The 27,984-nt window shown below is 44.8% G+C and overlaps 1 protein-coding gene and 2 long non-coding RNA genes across 4 annotated transcripts; 2 read left to right on the plus strand and 1 right to left on the minus strand.

The window, feature by feature from the left end:
- Positions 1–225: 225 nt before the first annotated feature.
- ptprb (protein tyrosine phosphatase receptor type b) lies at positions 226–27,898 on the minus strand. 2 transcript variants are annotated; one of them, XM_011491336.4, is made up of 40 exons: positions 27,543–27,898; positions 23,802–24,147; positions 21,479–21,616; positions 21,229–21,372; positions 20,874–21,134; positions 20,533–20,799; positions 20,110–20,226; positions 19,879–20,025; positions 19,694–19,811; positions 19,477–19,622; positions 16,916–17,182; positions 16,772–16,830; positions 16,081–16,285; positions 15,909–16,006; positions 15,673–15,838; positions 15,464–15,594; positions 14,951–15,098; positions 14,606–14,878; positions 14,362–14,531; positions 14,139–14,289; positions 13,962–14,062; positions 13,512–13,677; positions 13,161–13,442; positions 12,289–12,567; positions 10,433–10,582; positions 9,793–9,932; positions 9,537–9,670; positions 9,354–9,460; positions 9,164–9,269; positions 8,572–8,652; positions 8,299–8,316; positions 8,151–8,232; positions 7,992–8,082; positions 5,521–5,597; positions 5,321–5,455; positions 4,964–5,086; positions 4,670–4,833; positions 4,464–4,599; positions 4,266–4,386; positions 226–1,529 (listed from the first exon to the last, which is right to left on the minus strand). In XM_011491336.4, exons 1-40 carry the CDS (start codon positions 27,594–27,596, stop codon positions 1,507–1,509), a joined length of 5,922 nt encoding a protein of 1,973 aa, XP_011489638.1. In that variant the 5' UTR covers positions 27,597–27,898; the 3' UTR covers positions 226–1,506. The 2 variants fall into 2 exon arrangements, with proteins under 2 accessions (XP_011489638.1, XP_011489637.1); XM_011491335.4 differs by having other exon boundaries at positions 4,949–5,086.
- LOC144989415 (uncharacterized) lies at positions 9,538–12,293 on the plus strand. The gene is made up of 3 exons (XR_013653566.1): positions 9,538–9,678; positions 9,784–11,415; positions 12,109–12,293. It is a non-coding gene; the product is annotated as an uncharacterized LOC144989415 (long non-coding RNA).
- On the plus strand, positions 21,248–22,346 carry LOC144989417 (uncharacterized). Its single transcript, XR_013653568.1, has 2 exons — positions 21,248–21,386; positions 21,473–22,346. It is a non-coding gene; the product is annotated as an uncharacterized LOC144989417 (long non-coding RNA).
- Positions 27,899–27,984: the final 86 nt, after the last annotated feature.

The raw sequence follows: 27,984 nt of genomic DNA on the forward strand, positions 1-27,984 counted from the left end.
TATATCTTGTGTAGTTAGCGCCACCATCAGAGTTGGACAGAAACTGTCTATTTGATCCAATCAGGATGTGTTCAGTCTGCACATGCTCAGTGTGCTCCTGCAGTCTGGGCTAATATGTGAGTTTAATATCTATTTTATGACCTCTTTTCTTTTCTTTGTTTAAATCATACCTCTGATAATCTTTTGGGGTTTATTTTTTAAATCAGCAAGAGTCGGAGCACGACGGTAAATTCCAAATTAAACTTTATTTTCCACTTTGCAGATTGACAGCAGATTTAAAAACAGTTTGAGGGCCTGATGATAGAAAATAAAGTCAGGGCTGAAGGTTGTGAATTAAATTTTTTTTTTACAGCTTTTAATTAATTTAAATAACAGTAAAAACAAATATTTAAACTTCTAAAAAGCTAGTTTTCAGTCCAAACTAATCAGAAGCTGATATAAAGTTTTTAGTCTTTCAAAATGAGTTCAAATCCAAAATCACGAGGTGACATAGATAAATATGTGCTCTAAACCTTACAGTTTAGGAAAATTACAACAAAGCTTTTAGTCTTTCAACTTTTACAAAGTAGGAATTTTCAACTAAAACAGGAAATAAAACAGCATTAACATACCTGACAGACATACATTTGTTGTAATGCAAAAGTGTATTAAATCTATATTTACATACAGCACTGTGTGTCACTTTAAATAATCAGCTTATATGTTGAAGTGAGAACAAACTGAGGGGAGAAGATGCTACAATCAGAAAAACAGGTTAGAGATCCATGAAATCCAACAAAACCTTGTCTCTTCACTGTCAGGTTGAGGTTTTTTTCTTTCTAAATGTGCAGAAAAAAACTAAGCCAGTGCTTCTGAAAAAGTTTTTTTGGGGGTTTATATGAAGTTTCTGCTGACTGGTTGAGAAAAGTATTGCAAAAACACCACAATGATCTCAACTCCAACTTTAATTTCAATGTATTCCCAGTTAAACTGGGAGCACAAAATTGCTCTATTTGGGTTCTTTGGGAATCTTTAGGTTCTTAGGCCTTAGATTAATGGATACTTAATGCAGTTTGTTTTATCTGTTAAAAAAAAAACACAACAAAGTTAGACATTTCTGGCCCAGAATGCAAACAAATGAGAACAATCCTGAAGGAAAAAATCTGTATCTGTGCTGCATTGATCTGAGCAGCAGACTGATTAGGTGTGGACAAGGACAGAGATCTCTGGGTACAATCAACTCTTTATTCCTTAGAAAAATACTTGAAATCTTTGATTGCAGGAACAGCTTTGGTTATCGGTTCCTCAGTTCCTTTGGCTGATTTATGTTCCTGATTTATGTTCCTGACTTTTCTATTATCTGTTCAGCATCAATCGAGTGGCCGTGAGGATGTCTGCAGTGCAACAGATTTGTGTAAATCTAAGGCCTTAAGGATTTCTGCTCACTCAGGAAGTTTGATGAAAGTTAGAGCTGCTGTCACTAAACGTCTGAAAAGTAGAGTTGCATCAGATGAAGGTCAGGCCTCTTCAGCGTCCAGAAAACATTACATCTGAGGAGAAACACAGATGTTAGAACTCATTTAAGGATTGTTTTGGACTTTAAATTCACTTTAAGTTGTTCAGAGTCTCTGAAGGCCTCAAATCCACTTCTGCTGTTGTACGTTTTAGCTGCCACCAAATTAAAATTTGACTTAAACGTGACTAGAGGGTGATTATAGAAAGGGGGGGGGGGGGTAGATTTCTGGGACACTGGATATTGGAATTGTAGATTCAGACACCCAGAAAAAAAGGCAGAAGCCCAATATAGTGAACTAACCGGTGATCAGTGAGGGAATTCAGACACAGCCACTGTTTTTTTCTTTTTTATAATAGCGGGGCTTAAGGCAGGGCTGACCTGGCTATTACTATGGCGTAATTTACATAATACTTGCATACCACAGAAAGCTGCTTTTCTCCTCAGAGCTTCCTAATAAACACTTTCCACTGGTTCCAATTGAGCAATTTTATTTGACGTTTTTTTTCTCTTCATCTTTGATTTTTATTTATATTTTAATGTTAGTTTTTAAAGCTTTATACGATACACTGGTCTGTTATAGGTGTGCCAAGAAGACTGACATGTACAGTCAGAACCATAAATATTTGGACAGAGAGACATTCTTTCTAATTTAGTTTCTGTACATTACCACAGTGAATTCTAAATAAAAAAACTCAGATGCCATTGAAGTGCAGACTTTCAGCCTTTATTCCATGGGTTGAACAAAAAGATTGCATAAAAATGTGAAAAACTAAAGCATTTTTTAAACACAAACCCTTTCATTTCATGGGCTGGTAAGTAATTGGACAAATGACTTCCATGCAATTGCATGGGCAGGTGTGGACAATTCCCTTGTTATGTCATCATGAGTGAAGCATATAAAAGGCCTGGAGTTGATTAGAGGACTCATGCTTGCATTTTAAAGATTTTGCTGTAAACAGACAACATGCGTTGTTGTCTGTGCTGCATGTCAAAGGAGCTCTCCATGCAGGTGAAATGAGTCATCATTAAGCTGAGAAAACAGGGAAAAAAAACATGCCAGAAACTGCTACAGTAGGAGAGGCAAAATCATCAGTGTGGTACATCCTGAGAAAGAAAGAAAGCACTGGTGAACTCAGCAACACAAAAAGACCTGGACGTCCACGGAAGACAACAGTGGTGGATGATGGCAGAATTATTTCCATGGTGAAGAGGAACCCGTTCACAACAGCCAACCAAGTGAACAACACTCTCCAGGAGGGAGGCGGATCAATATCCAAGTCTACCATCAAAAGAAGACTGCATGAAAGTAGATCCAGAGGGAACACTGCAAGATGCAAGCCACTCATAAGCCTCAAGAACAGGAAGGCTAGATTGGACTTTGCTAAAAAGCATCTCAAAAAGTTCTGGAAAAACATTCTTTGGACAGATGAAACCAAAATCAACCTTTACCAGAATGATGGCAAGAGAAAAGTATGGAGAAGGCGTGGAGAAGCTCCTGATCTAAAGCACACTCCATCATCAGTAAAACACGGTGGAGGCAGTGTGATGGTCTGGGCGTGCATGGCTGCTAGTGGCACTGGGACACTAGTGTTTATTGATGACGTGACACAGGACAGAAGCAGCCCAATGAATTCTGAGGTGTTCAGAGACAGACTGTCTGCACAGATCCAGGTGAATGCAGCTCTGTCTGCGCAGATCCAGGTGAATGCAGCCAAACTGATTGGACGGCGTTTCATAATACAGATGGACAACGACCCAAAACATACAGCCAAAGCAACTCAGGAGTTTATTTAAGCAAAGAAGTGGAATATTCTTGAATGGCCAAGTCAGTCACCTGATCTTAACCCAATTGAGCAGCATTTCACTTGTTGAAGACTAAACTTCAGACAGAAAGGCCCACAAACAAACAGCAACTGAAAGCAGCTGCAGTAAAGGCCTGGCAGAGCATTCAAAAGGAGAAAACCAGCATCTGGTGATGTCCATGAGTTCAAGACTTCCGGCTGTCATTGCCAACAAACGCTTTTCAACCAAATATTAGGAATGAGCATTTTGTTTTCAGTTATTTCATTTGTCCAATTACTGATGAGCCCATGAAATGAAGGGATTGTGTTTAAAAAATGTTTTAGTGTTTCACATTTTTATACAATCTTTTTGTTCAACCCATGGAATAAAAGCTGAAAGTCTGCACTTCAATGGCATCTGAGTAGTTTTATTTAGAATTCACTATGGTAATGTACAGAAACTAAATTAGAAAGAATGTGTCTCTGTCCAAATATTTATGGTCCTGACTGCATAATGTTAGCCGTATAGTGAGTTTTTTCTCTGTAAAAAGTATACAAAAATCTATAGTGGTAATACTTAACTAAGACTTGTAATATAAATAGTTTAGTTTGTAAAGCGATTTTTATGATTTATATGCAGAAAGTGTATTCTGGAGCCAGTCATAAGGTGAATTACGTTTAGGTCCAGTTTATGTTAATTAATATCCGTTGTGAGTTCAATTTTTTTTTTTTTTTTTACTTTTCAAATGTGAAAAAAAATATTTTAAAAGGTTATTTTATTCTTTGAAATATGATCAGATTTTTGGTTTAAAAAAACATGTTTGTTAATCTCAGAGATTAAATATAAATTATAGTCTTTTGGGAAATATATTTTAGGATTTTCTCTTCTTTAAATGACAACTATCAACAGTTAAATCTGTGGCATTACTTCTGCTGCATGTTGTGTGTGAACCCCCGCCTCTGATTCTTGGTTCTAACGTTGGACTCACCGCGGCACAACTGGGGGTTGAAGTTCTCGTAGATGGGGTACAGAGGGTTCTCCTGCTCGCTGCGATGCTTGCGGGCTCTCAGGACATCCCGGACGCACTGATGCAGGAAGGCGTACTGACACTGAAACGCAAACGCCAGCAGTTCCGGATTCACAATTCTGACTTTGCGTGAATGGTCAGAACTGAAGGGTGGCCTACCTCAGTCTGCACCATGTGCTGCCGGTGCAGCCGTAGATCAAACACGATGCCATAAAGGTCAATGGTTCCTTTGGAGTCCAGCTGCTGCAGAACGCGGTCCAAGGCAATGAAGGTTCCTGTGCGCCCCACTCCAGCACTGATGCAGAGAGACCCGGGTCAGGCTCGAACCGCAGAGGATGGGAAACTGACTCGTGTGGAGGCCTCACCTGCAATGCACCACGGTAGCTCCAGTACTTGGTGATCGGTCCACATAGTCCCGAACGGTTCTGACGAACTGGATCAGAGACTGAGTGGTCTCTGGGACTCCGTGATCTGGCCACACGGTGTAGTGGAAGTGACGCAGCATCCGAGGGTAACTGCAGCTGCTCTCCTGATGGGATGGAAGGTTATGTCATTAGAGAACTGCGGAAGATTTACTTGAAGTGCTTGTTTCCATGGTAACACCACTGATGATCAGTCCAATTTGCTTAAGAATGGTTTTTGACCTTCAGCCTGCGTACCGAGATGACCTTGAATTCTCGGATGGTCCACTCGGGCAGGACGGACTCCGACAGCATCTGGATGACCAGGTCACCGTAGTACAGCGGCTCTGTGTCTGCAGGCCAGTACTGATCACACTTGACCTGGAGGTGAGGTCCAGAAACACATCAGCCTCTGAGCTGGAGACTTAAAAGCAAGCAAGTTCAGGGCCTGTCTTTTTCACCCGGTGATTTAGGTTTTATTCTGAAAGGAGGGTCCCTGTTTGTATGAAAAAGTGCCGGATGATGTCATCACACCTGTCAGACGATGAAATCTGACCATAAACTAAGATTGTTGTAAAAATGTCAAGATTCACTGAAAAAGCGTCAGATCCTCACCCGTCCTTTCTCCACACACTGCGTCACCATGACGATGTTGTAGACATTGTGCTCCCACACCATCCGCCAGAAATCGTCTTTGGTGCCAGGCAGCGGCCCTTGGGTGGCGATGTACTCCCTGCGGTAGTTGTTCCCCTGAAAACACAGAGGTGTTGGTACCGTGTGTGTAGATCTGCTGTGTGTGAAGTGTGTGCTCGTACAGGTATGTAGCTGGCGTTGATGAAGTCAGAGCAGGGGTCGTCTTCCAGGTAGGACAGCTTTAACCTGGTGGAATCGTCTGGAAGCACAAACATTCAGTGAGAGATCTTTCTCTGCAGGAAGGCATGTTTCTGCTCCACGGGGAATTATGGAGCTGCTGCAGATGCATGACCTCCTAATGGAGATCTGGCTCCAGTTCCACCTACTGTCTTCATTTAAACCCACATGAACTGCAGACTGCTTCTGTTCCTAAAAACATTCTTTTGTAGGGTTCTGTTGAAGTTAGTTTTGCACAACAAAACCCAAAGGATTTCTTTGCACACTGCTTCCTTAATCTGGAAAAAATATCTATTCAAATTCGAAAACAAAACAAGAACATATAATTTTAGGTCAAACATTGATCTGTGGAGGTTTTTGTGTCTCCACCAGAGAAATAAAAACATAGTATACTCCACCCAGAAGACAGGTGGGACAGAGTAAAATCTGAACCCCTGCTTGTTAACCCACCTGCCAATCAAAAAAACCTTAAAGGTTTGGCCTTATTACAATCTAAACCAGTGTTTTTCAACCTTTTTTGAACCACGGCACACTTTAACCTCGACAAAAAAAAAAAAAAAAAAAAAACCAGAAATTCATGATCTGTATTGATCGACAGCCCCCCCCCGCAATCTCACGTGCATTTTTGTGATAATTGTGGCAGAAAAAGCAGGAAGTTGCGGCTGTTTTTTCTAACAGATGAGGTGAAAGTTAAATTAGAAAATTTAGAAACTGTTTGTTGTGGTTTCAAAACGTTTCACAAGGACAACTCATTGTGCGCTGTCCCTTTAAGCCAATGCATCATGGGAGATGTAGTGTAAAACTGCCAAAAACTTGCAGAAAGACTCGCGTCTCTGAGCTTCATTGTTTTGTTCACTTGTTCCACGGTCTGACACCGGACTCTGTGGAAAGCTACACCGCTAAAGACGAGCTTTAGCTGGTATTTCTGTTGGAACTGAGAGACTTTATCAGCAGAATTAAGAACAAGGAAGTGAAGACTTTAGGCACTTCTGATTGGTCAGACTGATGACATGTGATTAAGCCTTCAAGAATGATTGGCGGAGACAGTTAAACTTTTTTTCGCAAACTGTCATAGCTGCAGGTAAATCGCGGTACCGTCATTCTTATCAAAATGTCTTTAATAGAATTAAATAAACACAAAGAAAAAGTAATTTTAAGATCTTTTATATTCCTAACTACTCAGTGTTTTATCAGGGCCTGTTTGGATGAACAAAGAGCTGATTTCCTGGAAAAGGAAAATGTTTTTAGATCAGTTAATGATTAATGAGGGCAATTTCCCACGGCACACTTGACCATCTCCACACTGGTTGAAAAACACTGATCTAAACGACTGAATTAAAAAGTCCCTCCCCCTGTTGACTTAGAAATAAACCTCAAAAAGATAGTTAAAACCAGACTAAACAAATGTTCATTTATTGCGCTAAATCTGAGTTTTTAATCCATGTTCAACCTTTTACCACTAGACTTTTAGCTTCAGTGTTCGCATTCTTTAATTTCTCGTAACTTTTCAAACGTTTATGCAATTCTGACAAACTGAAGCTGAGAAAAACAGCCCTGAGCTGATGTGCAACACTTTACAGTAGAGATGTTTTTGACGCAATCAATGTAAAACAGCTGATTCTGTCAAAGAGAAGAGCAGGTTTACGGCTTTATGCTCCGTCCAACACCATCAGATTTATGTTTGTTTCATAAATGGTCGAAGCGTCACAGTAGTTCAAAGAGCGTGCATTTTGCTGTTGCCGGTGACGGTACCAGTAATAAAGGGTTACCGGTACTCTAGAAGAAATTGCTCCTTTCTGCCACTAGTCTCTGGTGGCCTTTGGAGGTACTGCAACATAAATTACTGCCTGGTTTGTATCAAAGGCGGGGCTAAGTCTCCTCCATGAAGTAGCCACGCCCAAATGAATCGGATAAATGCCACATGTATATTTTTCCTACTGTGTTGATTTTTAAATACTTTTCATGATATAAAGAGAGTAACTTTTTTTTTTTAAACTCAGATTTTTGTTGCTCATCTATGACTTTAGATTTTAAAAGCCCAAAAAAGAAATCTGCAGGTTTTATTTTTGCAAACACATTTGACTGCATTATAATGCGTTTCTGTCTGCCTTAACTCCTGACGCTGTAGACAGAGCATTTTATTGACCCTTTTGAATCCCCTAAAAACTGAACAGCTGGTTCCTTTTCATATCGCGTTTCTAAATAAGTAAATAAAAAAAAGTGGTTTAAATTCACTCGTTTGAGCAGAATTTTTCTGCTGCAGTTAAGAATATCCCTTCCATGCTGAGTTGTGCACTAATTAATATTTTTATCACTTCAAAGCTGGACCTGCGGCGTTGCCATGGGAACAGCTTCTGTCTGTTAATTAAAGATCCTCAGTGATTTTCACTCTGGTTTCTGGGATGGATGCTCTTACACGGCAGGATGTTGTTGTAGCGGTTCTTTCCGCGGTTCTCCGGCAGCCTGGCCACGTCCATCGTCTGGTTCCGACCCACGTCCTTCAGATCCTGCATAGGAGCTCATGGTGAGAACAGGTGTGTGTTTCTGCCAGGAGGTCACGCTGCTGTGAAGTTACCTCAAACTCCTCAGACAGCAAGTAGTTGGAGTCGGCTTGCAGCTTGGCCAGGTGGGACTCGAAGTGGCAGGCTTTGATGGGGCTGAACACAAGAAACCGTCAACGCCGAGCATCACCAGCTGCTCGAGCTTAGGGGAACTGAACTCACCTGGTGACGCGCCGGTTACTGCAGGAGAGAAAGCAAAGGGGAGTCTTTATTAATAAAACTTCACATTTATAAACGCTCTAAATAAAAATGGACGGACTTCAGGGGGAAGAGAATATAAAAAGAAGAATCAACACAAGGAGGTGACCCCGGAGGAATTCTACAATTTTAGAGAACATCAAACACAAGGTGAACACAAAGAAAACATCGAACTCGAACGGACGAAATTCCAGTATCTAAAAAAAGACATCAACTTTGACAGACGGGGACTCTCACCTCCTCACGCCCATGTACAGTCCTGAGGCAGGAACCTCTTTCCACATGCTCATCCTCACCACCGGGTTCTCCTGCACAGCCCTGCACACCCAGACGAACGCGTTACAGCTCAAAACTGCTGATGAATTTCAGTTCATTAATGACAAATCTACATAAACAAACCCCATTACTCTAAATTCAGTTGTTTTCCTCCCTAACTCTTTGATTATTTTTTTTTAGCTGATAAAGTTAAACCATTTAAAAGAAGCTGACTTTATTTAATCAAACTGAAAGTTTTGAACTTCAAACCTCTTTGTCAGAAATGTTTTTCAAAATAGCTGATTGGAATTTATGTTTGTCTGTTATTCTGAAAATGAAGATAACGTTAAACATTTCATGAGCTTCCAACAATGGAGAACAGTCGGTGTGAATTATTTTCTGATCAAAGAAATTCAGTTTGGACCAACTGCGTCTTTAAAACGTTTCAAACTGTGGGAGGCGGGGCTTCAGCCCGTTTCCCGTCGGGGTTAACGATTTGAGTCGTTTTGTCAGCTGTTTGGAATTTGCTCTGAATGAAGATGTCCTTCAGTTGGTTGTTTTTGAGAGTCCTCACACTTTGCGGAGCCTTTGCCGGTAAACCAGCAGAGACACGACGGCCACCATCATCCCGATGAGGAACATTCCAGCGCTCAAGCCCTCCACCACGCCACCTAGAGGCTCTGATGGAGAACAGGCATTAGACCAACGCACGGGAACCTTTTCTGGAGGGTCGAAGGTTACCGGTCTGCAGGTCTTCCTCTCACCGGCGTGAGTCTTCAGAGGCGTGGACAGGTATGTGTCCGAGAAGAGCGGCTCGCCGACCTCCCTGTGGTTCTCGTCAAACAGTTTGGTGAAGGCTCGCACGCTCAACCTGTGCACACGCACACAGACACGGGTCTGACACGGCTGTCCTCATCACTGCAGCAGTCTGTGTTCAATCCCTTCACCTGTAGGAGGTCTTTGGTCTTAGCGGACCGTCGCAGAATTCACCGTAGCTGTCGCTCAGGTAGAGGTCGTCCTCGTAATGATCACAGGCTCCGCCCAGCCGGTCCCCTCCTGCACCCAAGTGTAACTCCACCACCTGATCAGGTAGTTTTTTTTTAATATTTACAAAAAACACCTTTTTCCTTAACCCAAAAAAAAACATTTAGAACAAAGGACTTGTTCTGAGACGTTTTCCACGAACATCTGTAGATCTGCTACCTGTCCAGCTGTGGAGTCGGCGTCCTGCGGACAGCGGCTCTGAAAAAAGGAGGTCTGATACGCTCTGATGGAGGAGTTGCTGATGTAGTGGCGGTAGGAGGGCAGAGGGTGGCGCTGCTCCGGCTGCACCAATTCTGTGGCTGTTGGAGGAAACAGACGGTTGAGTGACAGCTAGAGCTTTGGATCATTCTGCTTATGAGTTTCTGCCTCCAGCCTCACAAAAATGGTAAACCTTCAAATTAAAATGAGCTCATCTCAGGAAGAGATGGAGCTATCATTAGCTTCAACAATGTTCAAGCAATCTCAGTCTAAAACATTAAATGAGAACATTGTTTTATCTCTGGACCAAAATTACATGAGATTCAATAAACAATCCTTTAAAAACTGCTGCAGGTTTAGAGGAAAAAGTTAAGACACATTTTTAGATGACTAGAATAGAAAATCATCACATTTTTCTGAAAAACTGCTTCTTCTTTTTATTTGTTCTTTTTAACAACAATCTTTATTTTATTTCTTCAACTTTTCTTCTAGATTCACCTCATTTGTTTTAGATTCTTTAGATAATTTGCGTGTAACCATTAGTGTGTTATTTATTTGTGTACACGTGTGTGTGTGTGTGTGTGTGTGTGTGAGCTCATACTCTCGGACTCGGCCACAATCACGGCAAAGTATCGGATGGCTCCGTTGGAGTCGCTGAACCAGGAGCAGTTGAAGCGGAACAAGATGGAGGATGACGTCACTTTGGACGACCTTTCGTTGACGCGCACGGTGGGGGGCGGGACCGGAGGACCTGTGGAGAGGTTCTATAGGTTATACTGACTGTCAATCGAACAGAAATGAAGCCCACAAAAGTGTTTTAAACTTTAGATTGTATGCAGGAAGTGCGCCCCCTATGGGACAGAAAGATATATACCGAAACAGTTAATACTTTCATGTTTATGTTAGCATTTACCATTAGGTTAGTTCAAAACACCAATTTTAATACTTTTATATGATATAAACTCCTATTTCATTCTTTCATGTCATTCTTTGTGATGCCCCGCCGCCGCGCACATGTCCTCTGATTGGATAATCCAGTCCAATTCTGTCCCTGTATTGGCTCACTGTGCACGGACCAGACACGCCTCCTCTGGCACGTGAGCAGGAACAGAGGGCGATTTGTGAACACATGAATTTGGAGTAAAACTATTCCTGCTTTGAGAATCCTGCAGGCAGTTTTTTTCACCAAACCTGCTAACTTCCTGTAGAACATTAACTGCTGAGGGGGGTTCTTGTTCAGAGGGGGGAAACAGGAGGGCTACAAGGATCCTCTGTTCATTCAAGATAGAAACTTTGTTTTACCCTCTAAAACCTTTGTAGAAATGCAGTAAAAATGTCTGCAGTGTTTGTTAGACCTCATTAATGTCGTTTTTAAACCTTTGGACTGTCTGGATCAGCGTTGGACGACACGCACACACTTCTTCAGATCAACAGCTCATCTGGGGAGTCTCTCGAAGCCGGGTGTTTTTTTTATTCTCTCGTTTTCAGCGTCCTTGTGTCAAAATGATTTACGATTCATGCTGGCAGAGCGTGGCTGGAAGAGGGAGACTTGAGCCAAGGCGAGCAAAGAAGATAAATAAAAAGGTTGTTAAAGAATTTTGGGTCACCGTGACTTTTTTTTAAGGGCAGAAAGAAGGAATGTGACTTCAGAGGGAAGTTTAGTCCCAAACAGCTAACTTTCTTCAAACCTCACTTTGTTTTTATATATTATCCTCTCTGTTCAAGTTTTATAGAAATGCCTAATTCAAGATGACACCGGGTAATAATTCTGGGATTATTAAAAATTAATAATAATAAATTTTATTTAGAAATAAAGCGCTTTACATTTAGAAAAAAAATCTCAGAGCGCTGCATTATGAAGCAGCAATAACAACAGTTATTAAAAAGGAAGGTCTTTAAGACTTTTTTTTAAAGTGTCAAGGCGTTGTGGGACTCTTAGGGATTCTGGGAAAATTAAGTCCTCTGGTTCTTTTAAACAGAACCAGAGCTGAAGAACAAGTCCAGCCCAACAGTCTGTCTGATGGAGCTTATTATATCTGATGCATTTAAAAGTCTCATATTTGTCCTCTGATCCCTAATGGTTTTTTTTTTTTTTTTGCACAAATTCTGGATCAATATACGAACCACAATCATCAGTAAAATTCTGAAACTTTGTTTTGGTGTTTTTATTTTAAATCTTTTATTCCCTTCAGCATAAGCATGAGATGACAAAAGTGTGTAATAAGTGAATGGACATTGGTCTAAAGCCAGTTCTTCTTTGTTGCTTGTTTCTTTTAGGAAACATTTATGCCGATGACACACCGGTCTGAGCCAGCAATTCTGATGATAATCTGCTAAATGGATTGGACTGAAGACCTTCAGTTTTTACAAAATCTGAAACTACAACAAAAATTGGACCGCCCCCTCTGACTAAAAGTTTCTTCCAGTTTCCAGACAAAGCTGACTGAAGGGACTCACGGTCAATCATGGTGACGGTGGTGTGCGTCGTCGGTGGGCTCGTCTGCCCGGCCGAAGAAACTCTGATCGTCACAGAGTATTTCCTGAAGGCCTCCAGGTTTCCCAGCGTTACCGCGGTGACGCCCCCTGCCAGCCTCAGGGCCGACACCAGGTAACCGTCATCGTAGCGACGACTCTCGACCTCATAGGAGTCAAAGTCAGCGGTGGGAGGAGTCCAGGAGCAGGAGAGGGAGGAGGAGGAGAGAGGGAAGCAGTGGAGGGACTTTAGAGGAGTCGGACCTGGAGGAAGAGGAGGGAGGAAGGTTAGACTGGTGACCAGAAAACAATTCTCTCTCTGTAATCTAAAGATTGAAACTGATTCCAGGAGTCATCTTAAACTCTTCTCAGCCTTTTTGCTCATTACTTTTCCAACATTGGTTTAAATCAATTTTGTTTTTGGTTTTTATGATCTACTCTCCCCTCAGATTGGAACAAAGAGGTTCACTATACATATTAATTTCTTCTGATGAGGAGTTGATCTGTGCAGCCAAAACCTCACAGACTGACAGATCCTGATGAAAAATGGATCCATAGATTTATAACTTAAAAATTCTCCTCTTTGCTCTGCTGCCATCTGGTGGAGACAGAAACAGCAGATTAACAGCAGCTGTGAGTCTGGATTTACTTTATATTAACAGGTTTGTCAGAGTCCAGATGTTTTTCCAAAAAAAAAAAAAAAGATAAGAAAAACTTCCAAAAGGGTGATTTTTACCATTGGCTGAGCTACAATAAGTACTGTTAAATTAAAATCAGTGACGAAGATGAACATGACATCACAAACATCTGAACTATATTTACTTTAAGGAGAAACCCTCACACTGCTTTCCACCTACTTGTTCTTATGCTCCTCTGGATTGGTTGACTCATGGCGATGGGACTGCCTTTGGCCCCGCCCCCACTGACCGTCATCAGGGTAAAGTTGTACTGTCGGCCTGGAAACATCCCGCCTACAGTGCTGCCGGTCGGATGGCTCTTTGAGACCCTCAGCTGTTCTGGAGGCTCCCACTGAAGACTGAAGTCTGTGAAGTCTCCAGCGAGCGGACCCGCCCACGACAGCTCAATCGTGTCATTGGTTGGGCCTTGTTTGACTGACAGGTGGGTGGGTGGTTCTGGACCTGTAAAAAAAAATCATTTAGCCTAAGGCTAAATTAAATTAAATTTTCTATGCATTTTCTTGCTCTTACTCGTGCGTCCAAAGGCTGAGACGTTATTGGTCATATCTCCGCTGTGTGTGATGACCTCAGCACGATACAGCCTACCAGGGATCAGCCCAGAGAAGGGTTGGCTTCTGTGCTCCGCCCCCAGCATCTGAGCTCCCAAAGTGGCGCCATAGGCGTCGTACAGAACCACCTAAACAAGCGTCACAAACAGCAACCAAAACATCTCTTAGAGTTGAATGCTTGGTGAAGTTTTCAGCCTAGTTTTTCCGCGCCGTTCAACAACGTGTACTTTGGATTAGCTGTCAACGGTCCAGGTTTGTTGCGTTTCCGAGTCGGTTTGGTACTTGCTCGGTGTGGGGCCACATCTTTGTGTTTTTAGAGGAGACCGTTTAGATTTATTTTTAGATTTGCCAGAAGGAAAGAGGACTTTCAGGGATTTTATGACCTCCCTTTTTATAAAATATCCGGCTGTACCTGGTAGCTGCTCCAGCTGCCGCCGCCCGGCTGCCAGACAACCGTCAGTCTGTCCGTCTGTTTTGAACTTTGAATCTGAAGAGACGAAACCGGAGATGGGACTGTGGAGGAGAGAAAGAAGATGAAATCAAATGAACCCAAATCTACCCGTACGTAAAGGACCAAGTCTGGACTGACCTGTTCTGGCGAGCACCGATGAGTCGCTGCTCATGCGGCGGCTCCAGCTCACCACCTGCAGTCTGTACAGACTTCCCGCTTGCAGACCGGAGAAGACGCAGCTGTGCACAGCCGGACTGACCTTCTGCAGGTCCAGCAGCTCCCCTGCAGCCTGACGGCACACGCCAGGATGAAGACGCAAAGCTCTGCACGTTCTCATCAGCCTTCAGGATTGGCGTCCTACCTGCTGATGCTCCTTCCTGCCCTCTGCAGGCCTTTGGCTGCCAGTCGACTCCAAGACGCTGAAGAGCGACAGGTCGTAGAGGTCGACGAGGCCGGCGGAGGGTCGCCACGAGAAGCTGAGCGATGAGGTGTTGACCGCTGTGACGGTCAGGTTGCTCACAGCAGCCGGACCTGGAGGACAAAAAAAGATCTGAGTTCCAAAGTAACCATGAGCATCCTTCCCTCCAGATGAAGCGGTGACTCACGTGTCTGCCCTTCTGCCACAGCAGCGTTCAGTGACGGGACGCCGCCGCTCAGTGTCACCACCGTCACGCGGTACCACTTCCCAGAGGTCAGACCCTCCAGCTGTTTGCTGCGTTTCTCTGCTGAGATCGACTGATTGATCAGAGTGACGCCAGCTTCATCCAAAAGGTGCAGGGTGTAGGAGTCGAACACGCCCACCGGCCGCTCCCAGCTGACCGTCAGGCTGTGCGCGGTGTGGCCGTTGTCGGCCTGCAGCGCCGTGACTCCGGCTGGAGCTGCACGTCACAAGTTCTCCGTTCAAATCCGGGCTAAAACCTCGCAATTTCAGATCCAACCCGCCGTCTTACCTGTTCGGCCCGACCTAGAGCTGTCATTGGTCAGTTTCCCACTGCGTGATTGGACAGTGACGCTGTACACCTGGCCTGGGATCAGTTCTAAATAGTCCAGAGTGGAGACGTATTTGGGGACGGGGCGGATGTCGATGGAGGCGCCATCCTAAATGCAAGAATCAATGTGAAAAGATACATGACTTCAGGCCGGCAGGGGTCACTTTCAGGCCCCTCCTTATTTACAAACTAAACTACAAGCTAATGCTCAGTGTGCCCCCCCCCCCTTTGAAATGCCCCCCAAGGGGGTTTGTAAAGGTTCACTATCAAATACTGTTTAGTCTGGTCTCTGTGAAAGTGATCATAAATCAAGTTCTTGTCAGAATAAGAAGAATATTTTTACTCTCATTTAAATTCTTAATTTAACGTTCAGTCAGGCAGAGATTTACACACTTTGAGGTTTCCATCATCAAACATAGTCTCTGAAACATCTAGAAGATTACTGGTAACGTTGTTCCAGTGATCTCAGCTCACCTGGTTTGACAGAGTCACCAAGTACACGTCTAGATCTCCCCCTCCGGGCGTCCAGGACACCAACAGCCCCGCGACAGAGTCCGAGCGACCAGGCTGGGGAACCATTTGCAGGTTCTGTACAGAGCTGGGAACTGCGGAGCAGAAAAAGGATCCGGATTTCTTCCCGAGCTCTTGATCCAGTTTGGGAGTCCGTCCTCCGAGCCTCTTACCTGTTCGTCCCTCAGTAAACTGCGCCGTCTGATGCGGCCCGCTGAACGTGGACACCACCACCTTATAAAGGCGGCCCGGCGTGAGAGCGGTGAGCAGGTGATGCCGCAGCTCCCTGCCCAGCGTGATGGGGGGGAAAACCCGCGTGTCATTGAAGAGCAGCGTGACCTGAACCCACAGCGTGAAAACTCAGATGTCTGAAGAGATGTGATCCGGAACAGAAGGAGTTGAACAGTACCTCATAGTGATCCACGTCTCCGGGGGCGGGGCTCCAGGTAACATTCAGATAAGTCGTTCCTGCGTTGCCTAGCGACAGGTTGCCTACAGCTGCTGGGACTGAAAAGACATTGATACCATGAAAACAGAACCTGAATTTGAAAAAAAAAAGATTTTTTTTTACTCTGACTCACGAGTTCGACCGTCCGTGGAGATGCTGCTGACGAAGTCTCCGCTCCAGGTTTCCACGGTTACGCTGTAAAGTCTCCCCGGCGTCAGCGATGAAAAGGCGCACTCGTTGTGTCCAGCTGAGACGCTCTTGTTCTGCAGCATGCTGTGGTTGTAGTGGATCAGAACCACGTAATGATCCAGATCTCCAGCCGCGTGGCGCCAGTACACCTGAGAACATCGTTTCCGTCAGTGCAATTCTTTTTGTAGTTCCTCCTGGTTTGGAATTGGGCCCACTTGTTTTTTGTTTTCTTTTTCCAAACACATCACGTTTTTACTGCTTTCCTTCCTTCTGTGGCACTTCTGGATAAACGTTGTAAAAATGCAACAACGTAGCTTTTATTTCCTTTAAATATGTAAACATTAAATGTTATTGTGGTTTGGCTGTCACAGGACATTCTAAAAGAATAAAATCAGAAAAACAGTTTTACGGAGTCGGAGGTGGAAAAAATGATGAGCACATCCTAAAGTTTGACTATGATTTCACTGATGTTTGTTGAGATAAAACAGCTGATGTATTTTAAAGATTTGAGCCAGAAAGATTCAATTTGACCTTTGAAAGCGTTCTAAAACCAGATTTGTCTTTATTTGTGGCTGAGGCGTCCGCCCAAGAGGCCACAGCAGCAGGAATCTGTTTCAGGTATAGATCTTACACACCTTCAGGTAGTCTTCTCTGGCCGAGTGGACCGCTGTTGGGTTCTGCACAGTCGCAGGTTCTGCAGGACGAGTGGAAAACGATGAGCGGCCAACTCAACACAAACGTTTTTTTAAAAAGGGTCTGAGCATCCTGCTGGTATTTACGTGTTCGAGCCTTCACCACCGTAGTGTTTTCCAAGCTGCCACTTCTCGTCACTATGACCACAGAGTACAGGCGCCCGGCGACCAGCGAGCTGAAAGAGCACTCGGGCGGCGAGGAGCTAGACACGGCGAGGATGTGCATGCCGCGCTGTCCGTCTTTAAGCCTGACGAGGTAGCTGTTGACCAGGCCGACCGCTGGATGCCACGACACCTGGAGAGCATCTGACCTTCCTCTGTTAGAAACAGTCACGTCAGAGACGGACGCTGGAGCTGCAAAAAGAACATCCCAGATACAGGTATGTAATCAGCGCTGGCAGGTGGGTGGAGTCTATCTAAAAAGAACAATTGAACACAATCCTAATATAAGGACGATCAGCTTTTTTTGTGAGTGTCTGAGTGCACTGGTGTTTGTATCACAGGAAGTGGGGAACTTCAAAGGGCTTTGCATAAAACATTTAAAGATTTAATAGAATCAAGGCTGCTTGCGCCGTTGTTCGGCCCCGCCTCCTTTTGACCCGTCACTCTGCCCAGAGCACCATGTGACAAATTCATAAAAAAGTTTTTTTTTTTTGTCAAAATGGCAGCTTTTTTGTTGGTTTTATCTCCATAGCAACCATTTAATGTTTTGGTCACCTGGTCTATGTCATTTTTGGAAGAATCTGCACAATTAGCCTTTTGGATTTCCTTGGCACCTGAAGTTTTTCGTTAACCACGGTCACAATCCTAACATTGTCATGTTGTATCTGTAGAGTTTGAGCCGCGGATTCACGTATTACATTTCACAGCGATTCTCCAGGAGTCGGGAGACGATTGCTTGATATCCCTGGGAGAAGTTTAGAGTTGTAGGTGGACCTACAGGTGATTTCTTTTTGGAGGAGGATTCAAGATGGTGGCCTCCTCTTTGTTGTCAAAGGTCAACAAGACTTAACCCTGGTGGCGTCTGTGTGAGATATGAACATGGCTTAAACTAAATTCTTCTTTTCCCACATTGTAGAAAATTGCGAAAATCTACAAATTTTACACCTTGCCACGGAAAAGCCTCGAAGCTGTAGGTCCTGTGGCCATCCCATAATTATTGTAAAAGTTCAGTTAAACTTGTGTCTGTGTAGATTTTCGATGTGATCATTTCTGCTGCCGGGTCATTTGCCCCGGGTGCACGGTGTGTGGTCATTTTGGGGCTTTTTTTATTTTCCCTAAAAAGGTGATTAGTGAAAACGATCTGCTGCTTCAGTGCAGATGCTGGACAGAAATGAGGATAGAAGTGATAATTAAAATAAAAATGTGAGGAAAGTTCAAATGAACTGAAGTTCAGCTGAAAGTCACGGCACAGATGTAATCAAATTCAGCTGGGAACAGGTGAGCCTTTAACCTGGATTTAAATGAACTGTTTCAGCTGATCTAAGGCTTTCTGGAAGTCTGTTCCACATCTGTGGAGCATGAAGCTGAATGCAGCGCCTCCCTCCGTGTTGGATTTGGAGTCTAGCAACTGGCCAAAGACTGGATCCAGATGACTGGAGACGTCTAGCTGGTGTCAATCATGTATTTTAATGCTAAACCCTTCAAAGCTTTAGTTCAGTAACCTTCAAAGTCTGTTTTAACGGACTTCTTGGTTCTTCTGTTTTTGGGACGGGTTGTGTTTTTCCACAACCCGTGGAAAAACACAATCGTGTCTGATAACAGAAGAACCTCAGAAGTCGTTCAAAGCTTTCTAAACCAGCAACAGAACTTTAAAGACCGCCTTCTGGCGGACATGCAGCCACTGGAAAGTAGCGGTCTACTTTATTTCGGTCCATGTCAGAACCCAAGCAAGCAGAGTTCTGGATTGGTTGGAGTTTCCTGATTGATGTTCTTGGTCGTCTTGTGTAAAACAGTGGCAGCATAAAAAGGCTGCAGGTTGTTCTGAACAGCCAGAGGAAGCTGGAATGTCCTCAGAAAACCGTGTGTGCACAGGAAGTCTGCAGACTTTCTTCTGTGGCCTTGCTGCCATTGTTTCGCCTGATGTTATCGCTCACTTTCAGTACCGCCACTGCGAGGAGCGCCGCGGTCCCTCCAATCTGAACCCCCCCACACCTTTCAGGCCTCACATTTACCATACTGTGGTTTTTCTGTTTGGATTTAGTTTAAATGAATGTACTTAAATTCTTCTCAGAATACCAGAAAGGATTAAAACCTCTTTTTTTTGAGTCTATTATTGTCCTTTTGTACTTTATTTCAGCTTATTCATAGAAGTGCTTTAGTGTAAAAAGGATCAGAATCCCTGTTTTCTGTCTGTTGTTGTGGAGCTCCGCCTCTTCAGGACGCCGCTCAGACGTGGTGTTTAGTGTGAACATTCCTCAGCGCCTCGCTGATCTTTTCCTGTTTTGGGTCTGATTGTTTTGGATGGGAAAGTTCTTCATGGGAATCTCGCATTGACACAATATGAGCCCCACTGCCCGACGATCCGGCAGCGTTATTATATAAGTGTGTGGCTTTGCGAGTCCGCAGATCCTGAATCAAGTCCAACTTTTGTTTGTCAGTTTTTTTCACGAAAGAGTTTTTTTCTCCTGCAGAGAGTCTGGAAGCACCTGTCCGAGCCTCCAGGCCAGCGGGTTTGGAGTGCAGCTCCCCGCTGACGGAGGCTGCCTGCAGCCTGTAGAGGGCGCCAGGCGTCAGTCCAGTCAGCAGCAGAGATGATGAAGAAGCTGGAACGCTGTGGTTCTGGAGCATAGAGCTGCAGAAGAAAAAAAACGGATCACAAAACCTTTTACTCTGTGAAAAGCAGAAAAAAAGATGTGGACTCACCTGTCCTGCAGCAGGATCAGGTTGAAGGAGTCCACGTCACCTGGAGGTTTTTCCCAGGAAGCCTGAAGGCTATCGACCCCTGAGCTCCTAAGGTTGATGGTCCGTAACTCCATCGGGACTGAAAGACACGACCAACCGCCTCAGCGCCAGGATCCTTCAATCTCAACCACCTGCAGGCGACTCACCCGTTCTGCCCTCCACCCACGCAGAGGCGCTCAGATTCCCGCTCCTGGTCGCCACAGTGATGTTGTACAACCTCCCAGGTACCAGCACATTGAAGGTGCACTCTCTCATGTTAGGATCCACCTCCCTGGTATCCACGGTAACCATACCTGGGACAATTGACAGATGGGACCACCTCTGACTGAAGGGACACCAACGAACCATTCATGCATCCCATAGGGAAACTCCGTTACCATGACGAATGGTGAGCAGGTAACCGTCGCGTGAGCCGGAGGGGGCGTGGCTCCACATGGCGCTGAGCGAGGACTCATCATAGTGGCGAATGTGGAGGTCCAATGGCGCAGCGGGAGCTGCAGGGAGATTTAGAATTTTTTAAATCTAGGAATTGTGGGTAAAAATGACAGAAAACCTTTAAAAAAAAAAAAGAGAGAGACGTGTGCGCATGTCCGTAACGTTTACAGCTATGTTTCTAGCGGGCATGTGACTCGCGTCAACAATGCGCTAATAGCACTTTCAGCATATGGTATTCAAACTGGACAAGCAGGGAGGGGCTTCTTCTGTTTACTAGCACATGTGCATTTTGACCCCTTTCTTCCTGAATAAACATTTCCTGGTACGGTACGTGGACCCAGGTGGGCTTTCTCTGTGGATCTGACCTGTGAGTCCGTCACAGCTGCTTTCGGCCGTCAGTCCTCCGCTCTCCACCGTCAGCACAGCTCTATACGACCTTCCAGGAATTAGCTTTGTCCCAGGGAAGCTGTAGTTCACCGCCCCCTTGTCCAGAAAGGTGCTAAATATCTGCTGGGAGCCGTCGGACAGTGAAAGGCTGTAGTTCTCCCAGTGACCAACAGGAGGCAGCCAGGTGAGGACGAGGCCGCCGGAGGAGGACGGGGACAAGGAGAGGAGGGACGCTGTCGCTGGAGCTGCAGGCAGGACAAAAACGACGATGTGACGATGGCACAAAAGAACAGGGAGCCTTTTTGTCTTGCGGTCTCACCTTTTGTGATTCTAATTTCTGATTGGTTTGTCAGGCTGCCACTCCTGGACTTCACTACGACCTGATAGGCCGAGCCGGGGGTCAGCTGGTCGACGGAGACAGCCACGGCATTTGGATGCAGAGTTTTTTCCCAGATGTTTGCGCTGCTGGAAGAGACGAGGACGATGAGCTCGTCCACGTCGCCTTTGGGCTGCTGCCATGACAACCAGAGGCTGGTGCTGTTGATGCTAACTGCAGTGATGTTGGAAACCGCAGAGGGCACTGGAGAGACAAAGAGTTTATTTCCTCTCTGAACTGCGTCTGTGAGTGTTTTCCTTCATTTTTTTGTCTTTTTTCAAACTCTATCGCTCTCCACCTGTCTGTGCTTCGATGCTGCTGCTGCTGCTCTGCGTCCATCCCGCCTCCGTCACCATGGTGACGTTGTACCGGCGCCCAGGCGTCAGCTGTGACAGCGTGTGCTGTGTGGCAGTGCTTTCCAACACCTCGTTTCTCAGCAGATCTTTGAACGAAAAGGTGAGTCGGTGAGGTCACATGACCCTGGAGCAGCTCGTTGATTGGACTAAAAGCTTCACAAAACATTTGTGCACGTCCACATGCAGACGTACTGGACTGATCCGGACTTGCTGAACCCTCCCACAGCTGCAGTCTGAAGCGCTGCGTCCGACCTGGACCGGCCTGCCAGCCCAGGTCCAGGCTGGTGCAGGTCCTGGAGGTCACGGCCAGGCCCACCACAGGAGACGGTCCTGAGCAGCAGAACACAGGAGAACATTTTCAGCAGCAGCTTGAAACTGTGTTTAAAAACCGCTGCCAGACGAAAAGCTGCTCATCTTCTAACATCCCTGAAGTAGTTCCTGACTGCACCACCTTTACCCAGCATGCATTTCCAAATTCTTAATGGTTCCCGCCTCTTCAGATTCACGCTGTGGCTAATCACACAGAGCTTCCAGCACCTTCTCCCTTTGGTCTGAGGAAACTGCCTCTGCGTTCACCAGAGATCCTTGTTCCCAGAGTTCTTCGGTTTGAACCAAACCACTTTCACAGCACCAAGAGGGCCTTCAAAGGAAACCAGGCCTGGATCAGAGCAGGACCAGACCTACCAGGGTGAAAGTCTACTAAGATGCAGAGAAACTTGTTTGAGGAACTCTGTTAAAATGTTTCATTGACAAGTCAAGAAAATCTATGGGTTAAACACTTATGAAAGTTGTTTTACCTAACAATTTCCTGCTCCTGCTTAAACTCCCAAACCAGAGGCCAAACGTTTAAAGGCAGTAATAAGTGAGTGAGTCTGCCTGGAGGCCCCCACCATGAAGAATCTGTGGAAACACCACAGACACTCACAGATGTTTGTGTTCACTAAGACCACCGATTCAGCCGTGGCATCACCTTATGACATTTCCTTTACACTCTTTAGTTCCTGTAGATCTCTGATGGTCCCACCCCCTTTCTGAATAAACCAGACCTGAACTTTCGGACTGAATGCTAGCCGAGACGCCACACTTTCTTTGGTCGTTGCGCGGTCTGATGTTTGTCCAGACCGACTGTTTTCATGGTTTTGGTGGAACCTCAAGCGGCTGGAATGCAAACAGAGCAGCAAAGGTCAGATAAGAAACCGCCACGGCTTCAGCCCGCGTGTTTGTGTCGCTCAGAAAGGTTATGTCAGGAATCGACTGGGCGCAGCAACTCTCCATTTCCTCCCAACCCAACACACATGCACACGATTGTCACACAAACTCACACAGACACACACCCTTTCCCTGTGCTTCCCACAGAACAAAGAAACAATGGAGGCAGGAAATGTCTGAACCCTGAGCTCTGCCCACGATGGAAATACTGGCCAAGGGTCCGACTTCTGTTCTGGAGGCCTGCCAGTGTGTACACACACACACACACACACACACAGCATGCACGGCTGCAGCTCTATCGACAGGCCTCAGCCGGGCTGTGGTTCCTGCAGCTAATCACAGAAACGCAGAGAAGGGAAGCACGGAGACATTAACTCTGAGACTCAAAAATATACTCCAGGAACAATGTGGGGGGGGGGGTTCAAGCTGGTTCACTTCAAACAGAGCTGGAGGGGGGGCAACAGCACTTAACCTCAGATTTGTTTTACATCTTCACACAGGCAAATGTTTAAAAATGTGAGATTAAAAAAAATATTTTGTGAGACTAACTCTTAAAGGAGGGTTCTCCTGGTGGTCATGGGTACTGCAGTAACACAAACTGAAGGAAAAAGATCAACATTCCCTTTTATAACAGAATCTAAAACACAAACTTCGCTTATAAAGTGATATAAATGCTTTCGTTTGATTATTGTGATTTAATCTTTTATAATGAGCAGGGGTCACTTCAGCCCCGTCTTCTCATTAAAGAGACACGTAATCCGTGTATTTTCCATACTATAGGGCACACCGGATTACAGGTTGTACTGTCAATGAACCTTATGAACTTTGGTCACATGTAATGCACATTAAGCAAGACAAAAGAGTCGGGGGTAAGTCCGCCATTCGGACTTTGTTTTCACAGTAACGTTAGCCACGATAGAAACATTAGCCACGTTGGTGTGTTCAAGACTCCTGTTGCGACTCCCAACCTTGTTCGTGATAAGTTCAAAGTAACAGCCGGATGCGGCTACAACCAACACTTCTGTGATTACGCACACTCCCAGCTTTGTTATTAAACTGCCTGACACCGCTACACATTAGCGTTTCCACAGTAACATCCAACTTGTTTGCAACAGGCGGACATTTTGACAGAGCGCCGTGTCAATCCTAAAATGACGTCAGTGAACACAACCAGAACTGAACCGTATAGAAGGCGCTCCAGATTATAAGGAGCACGGGAACTTTTTGGGAAAAAATTAAGGTTATTAAGTGCATCTTATAGTGCAGAAAATACAGTCATTTATACATATAAAAGTCGAGCACTTACTGGTGTTCACGGTGACGTTTGCCGACTCGGCGTCCGTCTGCGACTCAACCTGCAGCCGGTAGGAGGTTCCAGGCTCCAGGTGATCTAGAACGCAGAGGAACATGTTCCTGCTGCTCCTGCTTCCACTTGTCTGGTTTCTTCTCCCCTCCACCTCCTCCTCCGCTTCCTGTATTTTTAGACACTCTGCACCGTCTCCTCTGGACTCCGTTAGGTTGAAGGAGCAGTTCAGTCCGGCGGTGCTCACGCTCACAGAAACCGAATCCAGACCGGAAACGACCTCAGACACGGAGATGCTGCAAGGGAGGGAGGCGGCGTGGTCCTCGGGTGGAGATGCCCTGATCCCATCCTGAAAGAGGAAGACAAAAGTCAAAATCAGGATCCCAACAGGAGATCAGGATCCCATCAGGGGATCAGACTTCTTCTCCTCAAAGGTGAACTTTCTGAGTGGAAACGTGCACCTTCTGTTTTCCTCAGAGGCGGAAACAACAAGCTCTTGCAGGCAGAAGACCCACAGAGAAAACACGGGGGGGCACGCTTTTATCCCATTGTTCTACCAAACTTCATGGAGACCCGCGACGGTTCTATTCACCACAGAGAGTCAATGTTCCACAAAAAGAAAATCCCTTTTTTTTTTTACGAAAAACAAGTTTAAACTTGAATCCTTTTTACCTTCTTACGTCCAGCGTTCTTTTTCTGCTTCTGGACTTACGGAGAACATCCACCCACAAACGTCATTCTTCCGTTAAACGACAACATCTCAGTCACTTTAAAGAGCTTCAGTGACTCCATAGGAATGTTTTCTCAGAGCCGCTATGGTTTTCTGGAGCAGGAATGAAGCTGCTTCCCTGTTTTTGCAGTTTCCAGCCTGATGAAAGTTCAGCCTGCAGGTCAGAAGAAACGTCTAAAGAAACCCTTCATGAGGCTCAGCCGTTCAGTAGTTTCAGTTCTGGGAGAACTTTTATTTTTACTTTGGCTTTCACTAAACTTCAGTGAGGGAAGGTCTTTTTGGAGGTGGATTCCTCGGCTACGACGCCGGTCAGAAACGCAGCAGAGAACTTCCTCCTTGAAGCTGGTTTGAAGCTCCATTCACTTCAATAGAGAACCTCACAGCTCTGGATCTAAACTTTTGTTTGCTCTGGACATTCAAAATCAACAAATTTGTCCTTTAGATTAATTAGATCTGTCATATTTTTATTACATTTAGAATTAAAATGGTCACTAAATTATGGCTTTTCACAATAAATGTTCCAACCGTGAGTTCTCCTTACAGACCGGATCAGTAGAGTCTGCTTCAGTTCTGGCTCACTGGCTTTTTTTCTCCACATTCCACCGTTTTTTAACCTCTTCAGACCTGGCATCCTGATGCGAGGAGGTCACGTTTGGAGATCACACTCGTTCATTCGGCTTAACTGGAGCTCTGTTACGACGTGAGTTGAGGGTTAGCTCAAATATTAGCTCGGGTCTTAAGAAGTTAAAGCACAAAACATGGAGGCAATCCCAAAAAAATAAACAAATACTGACAATTTATTTGAATTATGAAACTCGGCATAATTCTTCAAACATCTGTCTTCCATCTCCTTTTCCTTTCAGGTTTTGTCACACAAACCTCCTGATCAGAGATCACAGCTAAAAGTCAGGAGAGGGAATAAATGGAACTCATGTGAAACTCCTAAAAACTGAACAAGAGTGACTCCAGAAAACAGACCTATGGCCTGAACACCTGAGCAAAGGTGAAGCCAGTTCATCCAGAAACACTGGAGGAAGACGAACAGGAAGTCACCTGTACAGCACGTCTGCTGTAAACGGCTTTGATCATTCTCTGCTTTCGTCCGAAACCATCTGTTTTGGGAGCGCAAAGCATTGTGGGCTTTCTGAAAGAATCCCTCAGAAATGATGCTCCTGCTGTTTCTCTGCTGAGGAGACAATGAAGGAAGCAGCAAACCTCCTTTCTCTCCTCAGAGGAAACACTTCAGTCTGGAAGGTCCTTCCTGTTGGAAAAGGTTTTCACAGAAGATTCTGTTTGCGTTTACAGCGTTTCGTCTCAGCCGACAGACGGGAGAATATTTCTGTGAAAAGTGAAGCTCTGAGGTTTCGGGGAACCAGGAAGTTCTACCTGGATGACCAGAAAACTTTGGACACAAAATCAAGAAAAAGCTGGAACGATGTTGGGGGAGAAAGCTGAAATGTTTCTTCTGTGAGTTCAGTCCTGCAGCTCTTTGACTTTTAACAGAAGACGTCAGTGAAGGAGTTTGTTTTTCTGCAGAAACACCTTAAAGCATCAACCTGAACCAAGCAGGTGGACATGTTTTCACTGCAGGTTTAGAGGAACCAGAACTGCTTCCTCCAGTCTGAGAAGACCTAGCTGGAGCATTGTTCCTCAAAGATCCGCGTGAAATCTTTTCCTTTTTTCTTCAGAATCTGACATTTTCTAGAGTTTTGCTTGTTTTATGGGAAACAAGTGGACCAGTTTACTCCAGAGAAAAGTGATCCTATCAGACCGCAGACGAGTGCGACGGTCCGGCCCTGAAGCCTCCGAACTCTGACGGGTCAAAGTACACGACTGGAAAAGCTTCTGTGAAGCCATGAATGTCACTAAACCAAAGGGACGTTCCAGATTAGGTTTTCCACTGCAAACCAGAGGAACGCCTTTCAGCTCCATAAATACTCAGACTGACCTCTATAACAGGAACTTTTCCCCAACATTACTTTTCCAACTCAAAAGTGGGACTGAATGTCTGCTGGAGACTTTAACCGAAATTTGTCAAAATCATAAAATTATTTCCCGAATTTGATCTGAAGTTTGTAACGTTAGAGGTCTGAGACAGGAAGTACCAAGGCGAGCGCGTTCACGTAACTGATCCGGCTTTGACTCTCACCTTTTATGGGAAAATGAGACATTCCTGGAATTTCTCCATTATTTTTTTCAGTTTACAATTAAAGTAAGCATTTTCTAGAAACTTCAGATCAACGTCTTTGAATTTCTACCATCCAAGTTTCAGACCAACTTAACAGATTTGAGGCTTTTCGTAAAAAGAACCGAACTCTGGTTGAACCCTGATCTAAAGAGATCTGGATCTCCAGACACCAAAACCTACGGCTTCACTTCAGCGTCTCAAACGTTTTTACTAAAAAAAGATTCCTGAAGCCAAACGGTGAGAAAAACCAGAGTTTAACCAGAAGCTTCTCTCAGAAGCTTCACAGGTGAGAATTATGGAGTTTTGCTTTTAACAAAAAGAAGACCAAACCTACACTTTGGTGGCCCAAAACCAGTTTGTTGAACCTTCAACAGAGGAATGAAGACTTGCTGAATGTTTCTACAGACTTCTTAAACCCCTTTAGCGAGCCGGTTTAAAGCCCGATTCCCAGCTGAAGCCAGAAGGCCGGATGGTTCTGAAACAGAACCCTTTTTCTGTTCGCACCTGCCGTTAATGTCGGTGCGTCTGTTGGTTTCCAGCGACCGGATCAGAGCGAGGGCTTCAAAGTCTTCAGCTCCCAGTTCTGAACCACACAAACTGTCGTTGCTCCAACAATTTCCAGTTACAAAAAGCTACCAAGGTTCAGTTCAACACTTTCATTTCTGGACTTTCTATGTATTTGTAAAGCTCACAGGAATCCTATTCATCTGTTTTAAGAAACAGATCAACTTTTTTGTAGTGTTTAAGTATTTTTTGCTTAAGAAAACAAACTCGAAACGGAAACCCGTGAAGACTTTGAGATGTTTGTGTTGACGCTCAGACTGACCTGTAGCAGCAGCAGCCGTGCGAAGAACAAACCCACAACTTTACATTTAAGCATTGTGCTCCTCCAGATGTTCAGGCGCAGCGCTCACCACCATAATCCTGAGGTACAAAAGTGGGTTCGGAAATTTTTCCAGACAGAAAAAATGAAACTGTATTCCTGTTTTTGCTTTATTAATTTAAAAAAAGCTTTTTGAATGAATATTTTCCTTCCTATGGAGAAAAAGTGATGATTTTTCCTTCAAGATTGGGTTCCGTTTGGTGCCTTTGGTCTCTTGTCCGTGTCGTGTCCATCCTCGACTAAAGCTGGTGTGACCTCGGGCCGGGCCTTTCCTCCCTTTTCTCCTGACCCGTCTCACTGAGTCTCTCTTCCTGCCCGTCTGTCTGACTGAACCAGACTTCCTCCATGGAGCAGCGGCTCTGACTCACTGCAGAAGCACCAATGC

This window comes from Oryzias latipes, chromosome 23, assembly GCF_053564925.1.
Source record: "Oryzias latipes strain Hd-rR chromosome 23, Olatipes_Hd-rR_3.1".
In the NCBI taxonomy this organism is placed as follows: domain Eukaryota; kingdom Metazoa; phylum Chordata; class Actinopteri; order Beloniformes; family Adrianichthyidae; genus Oryzias; species Oryzias latipes.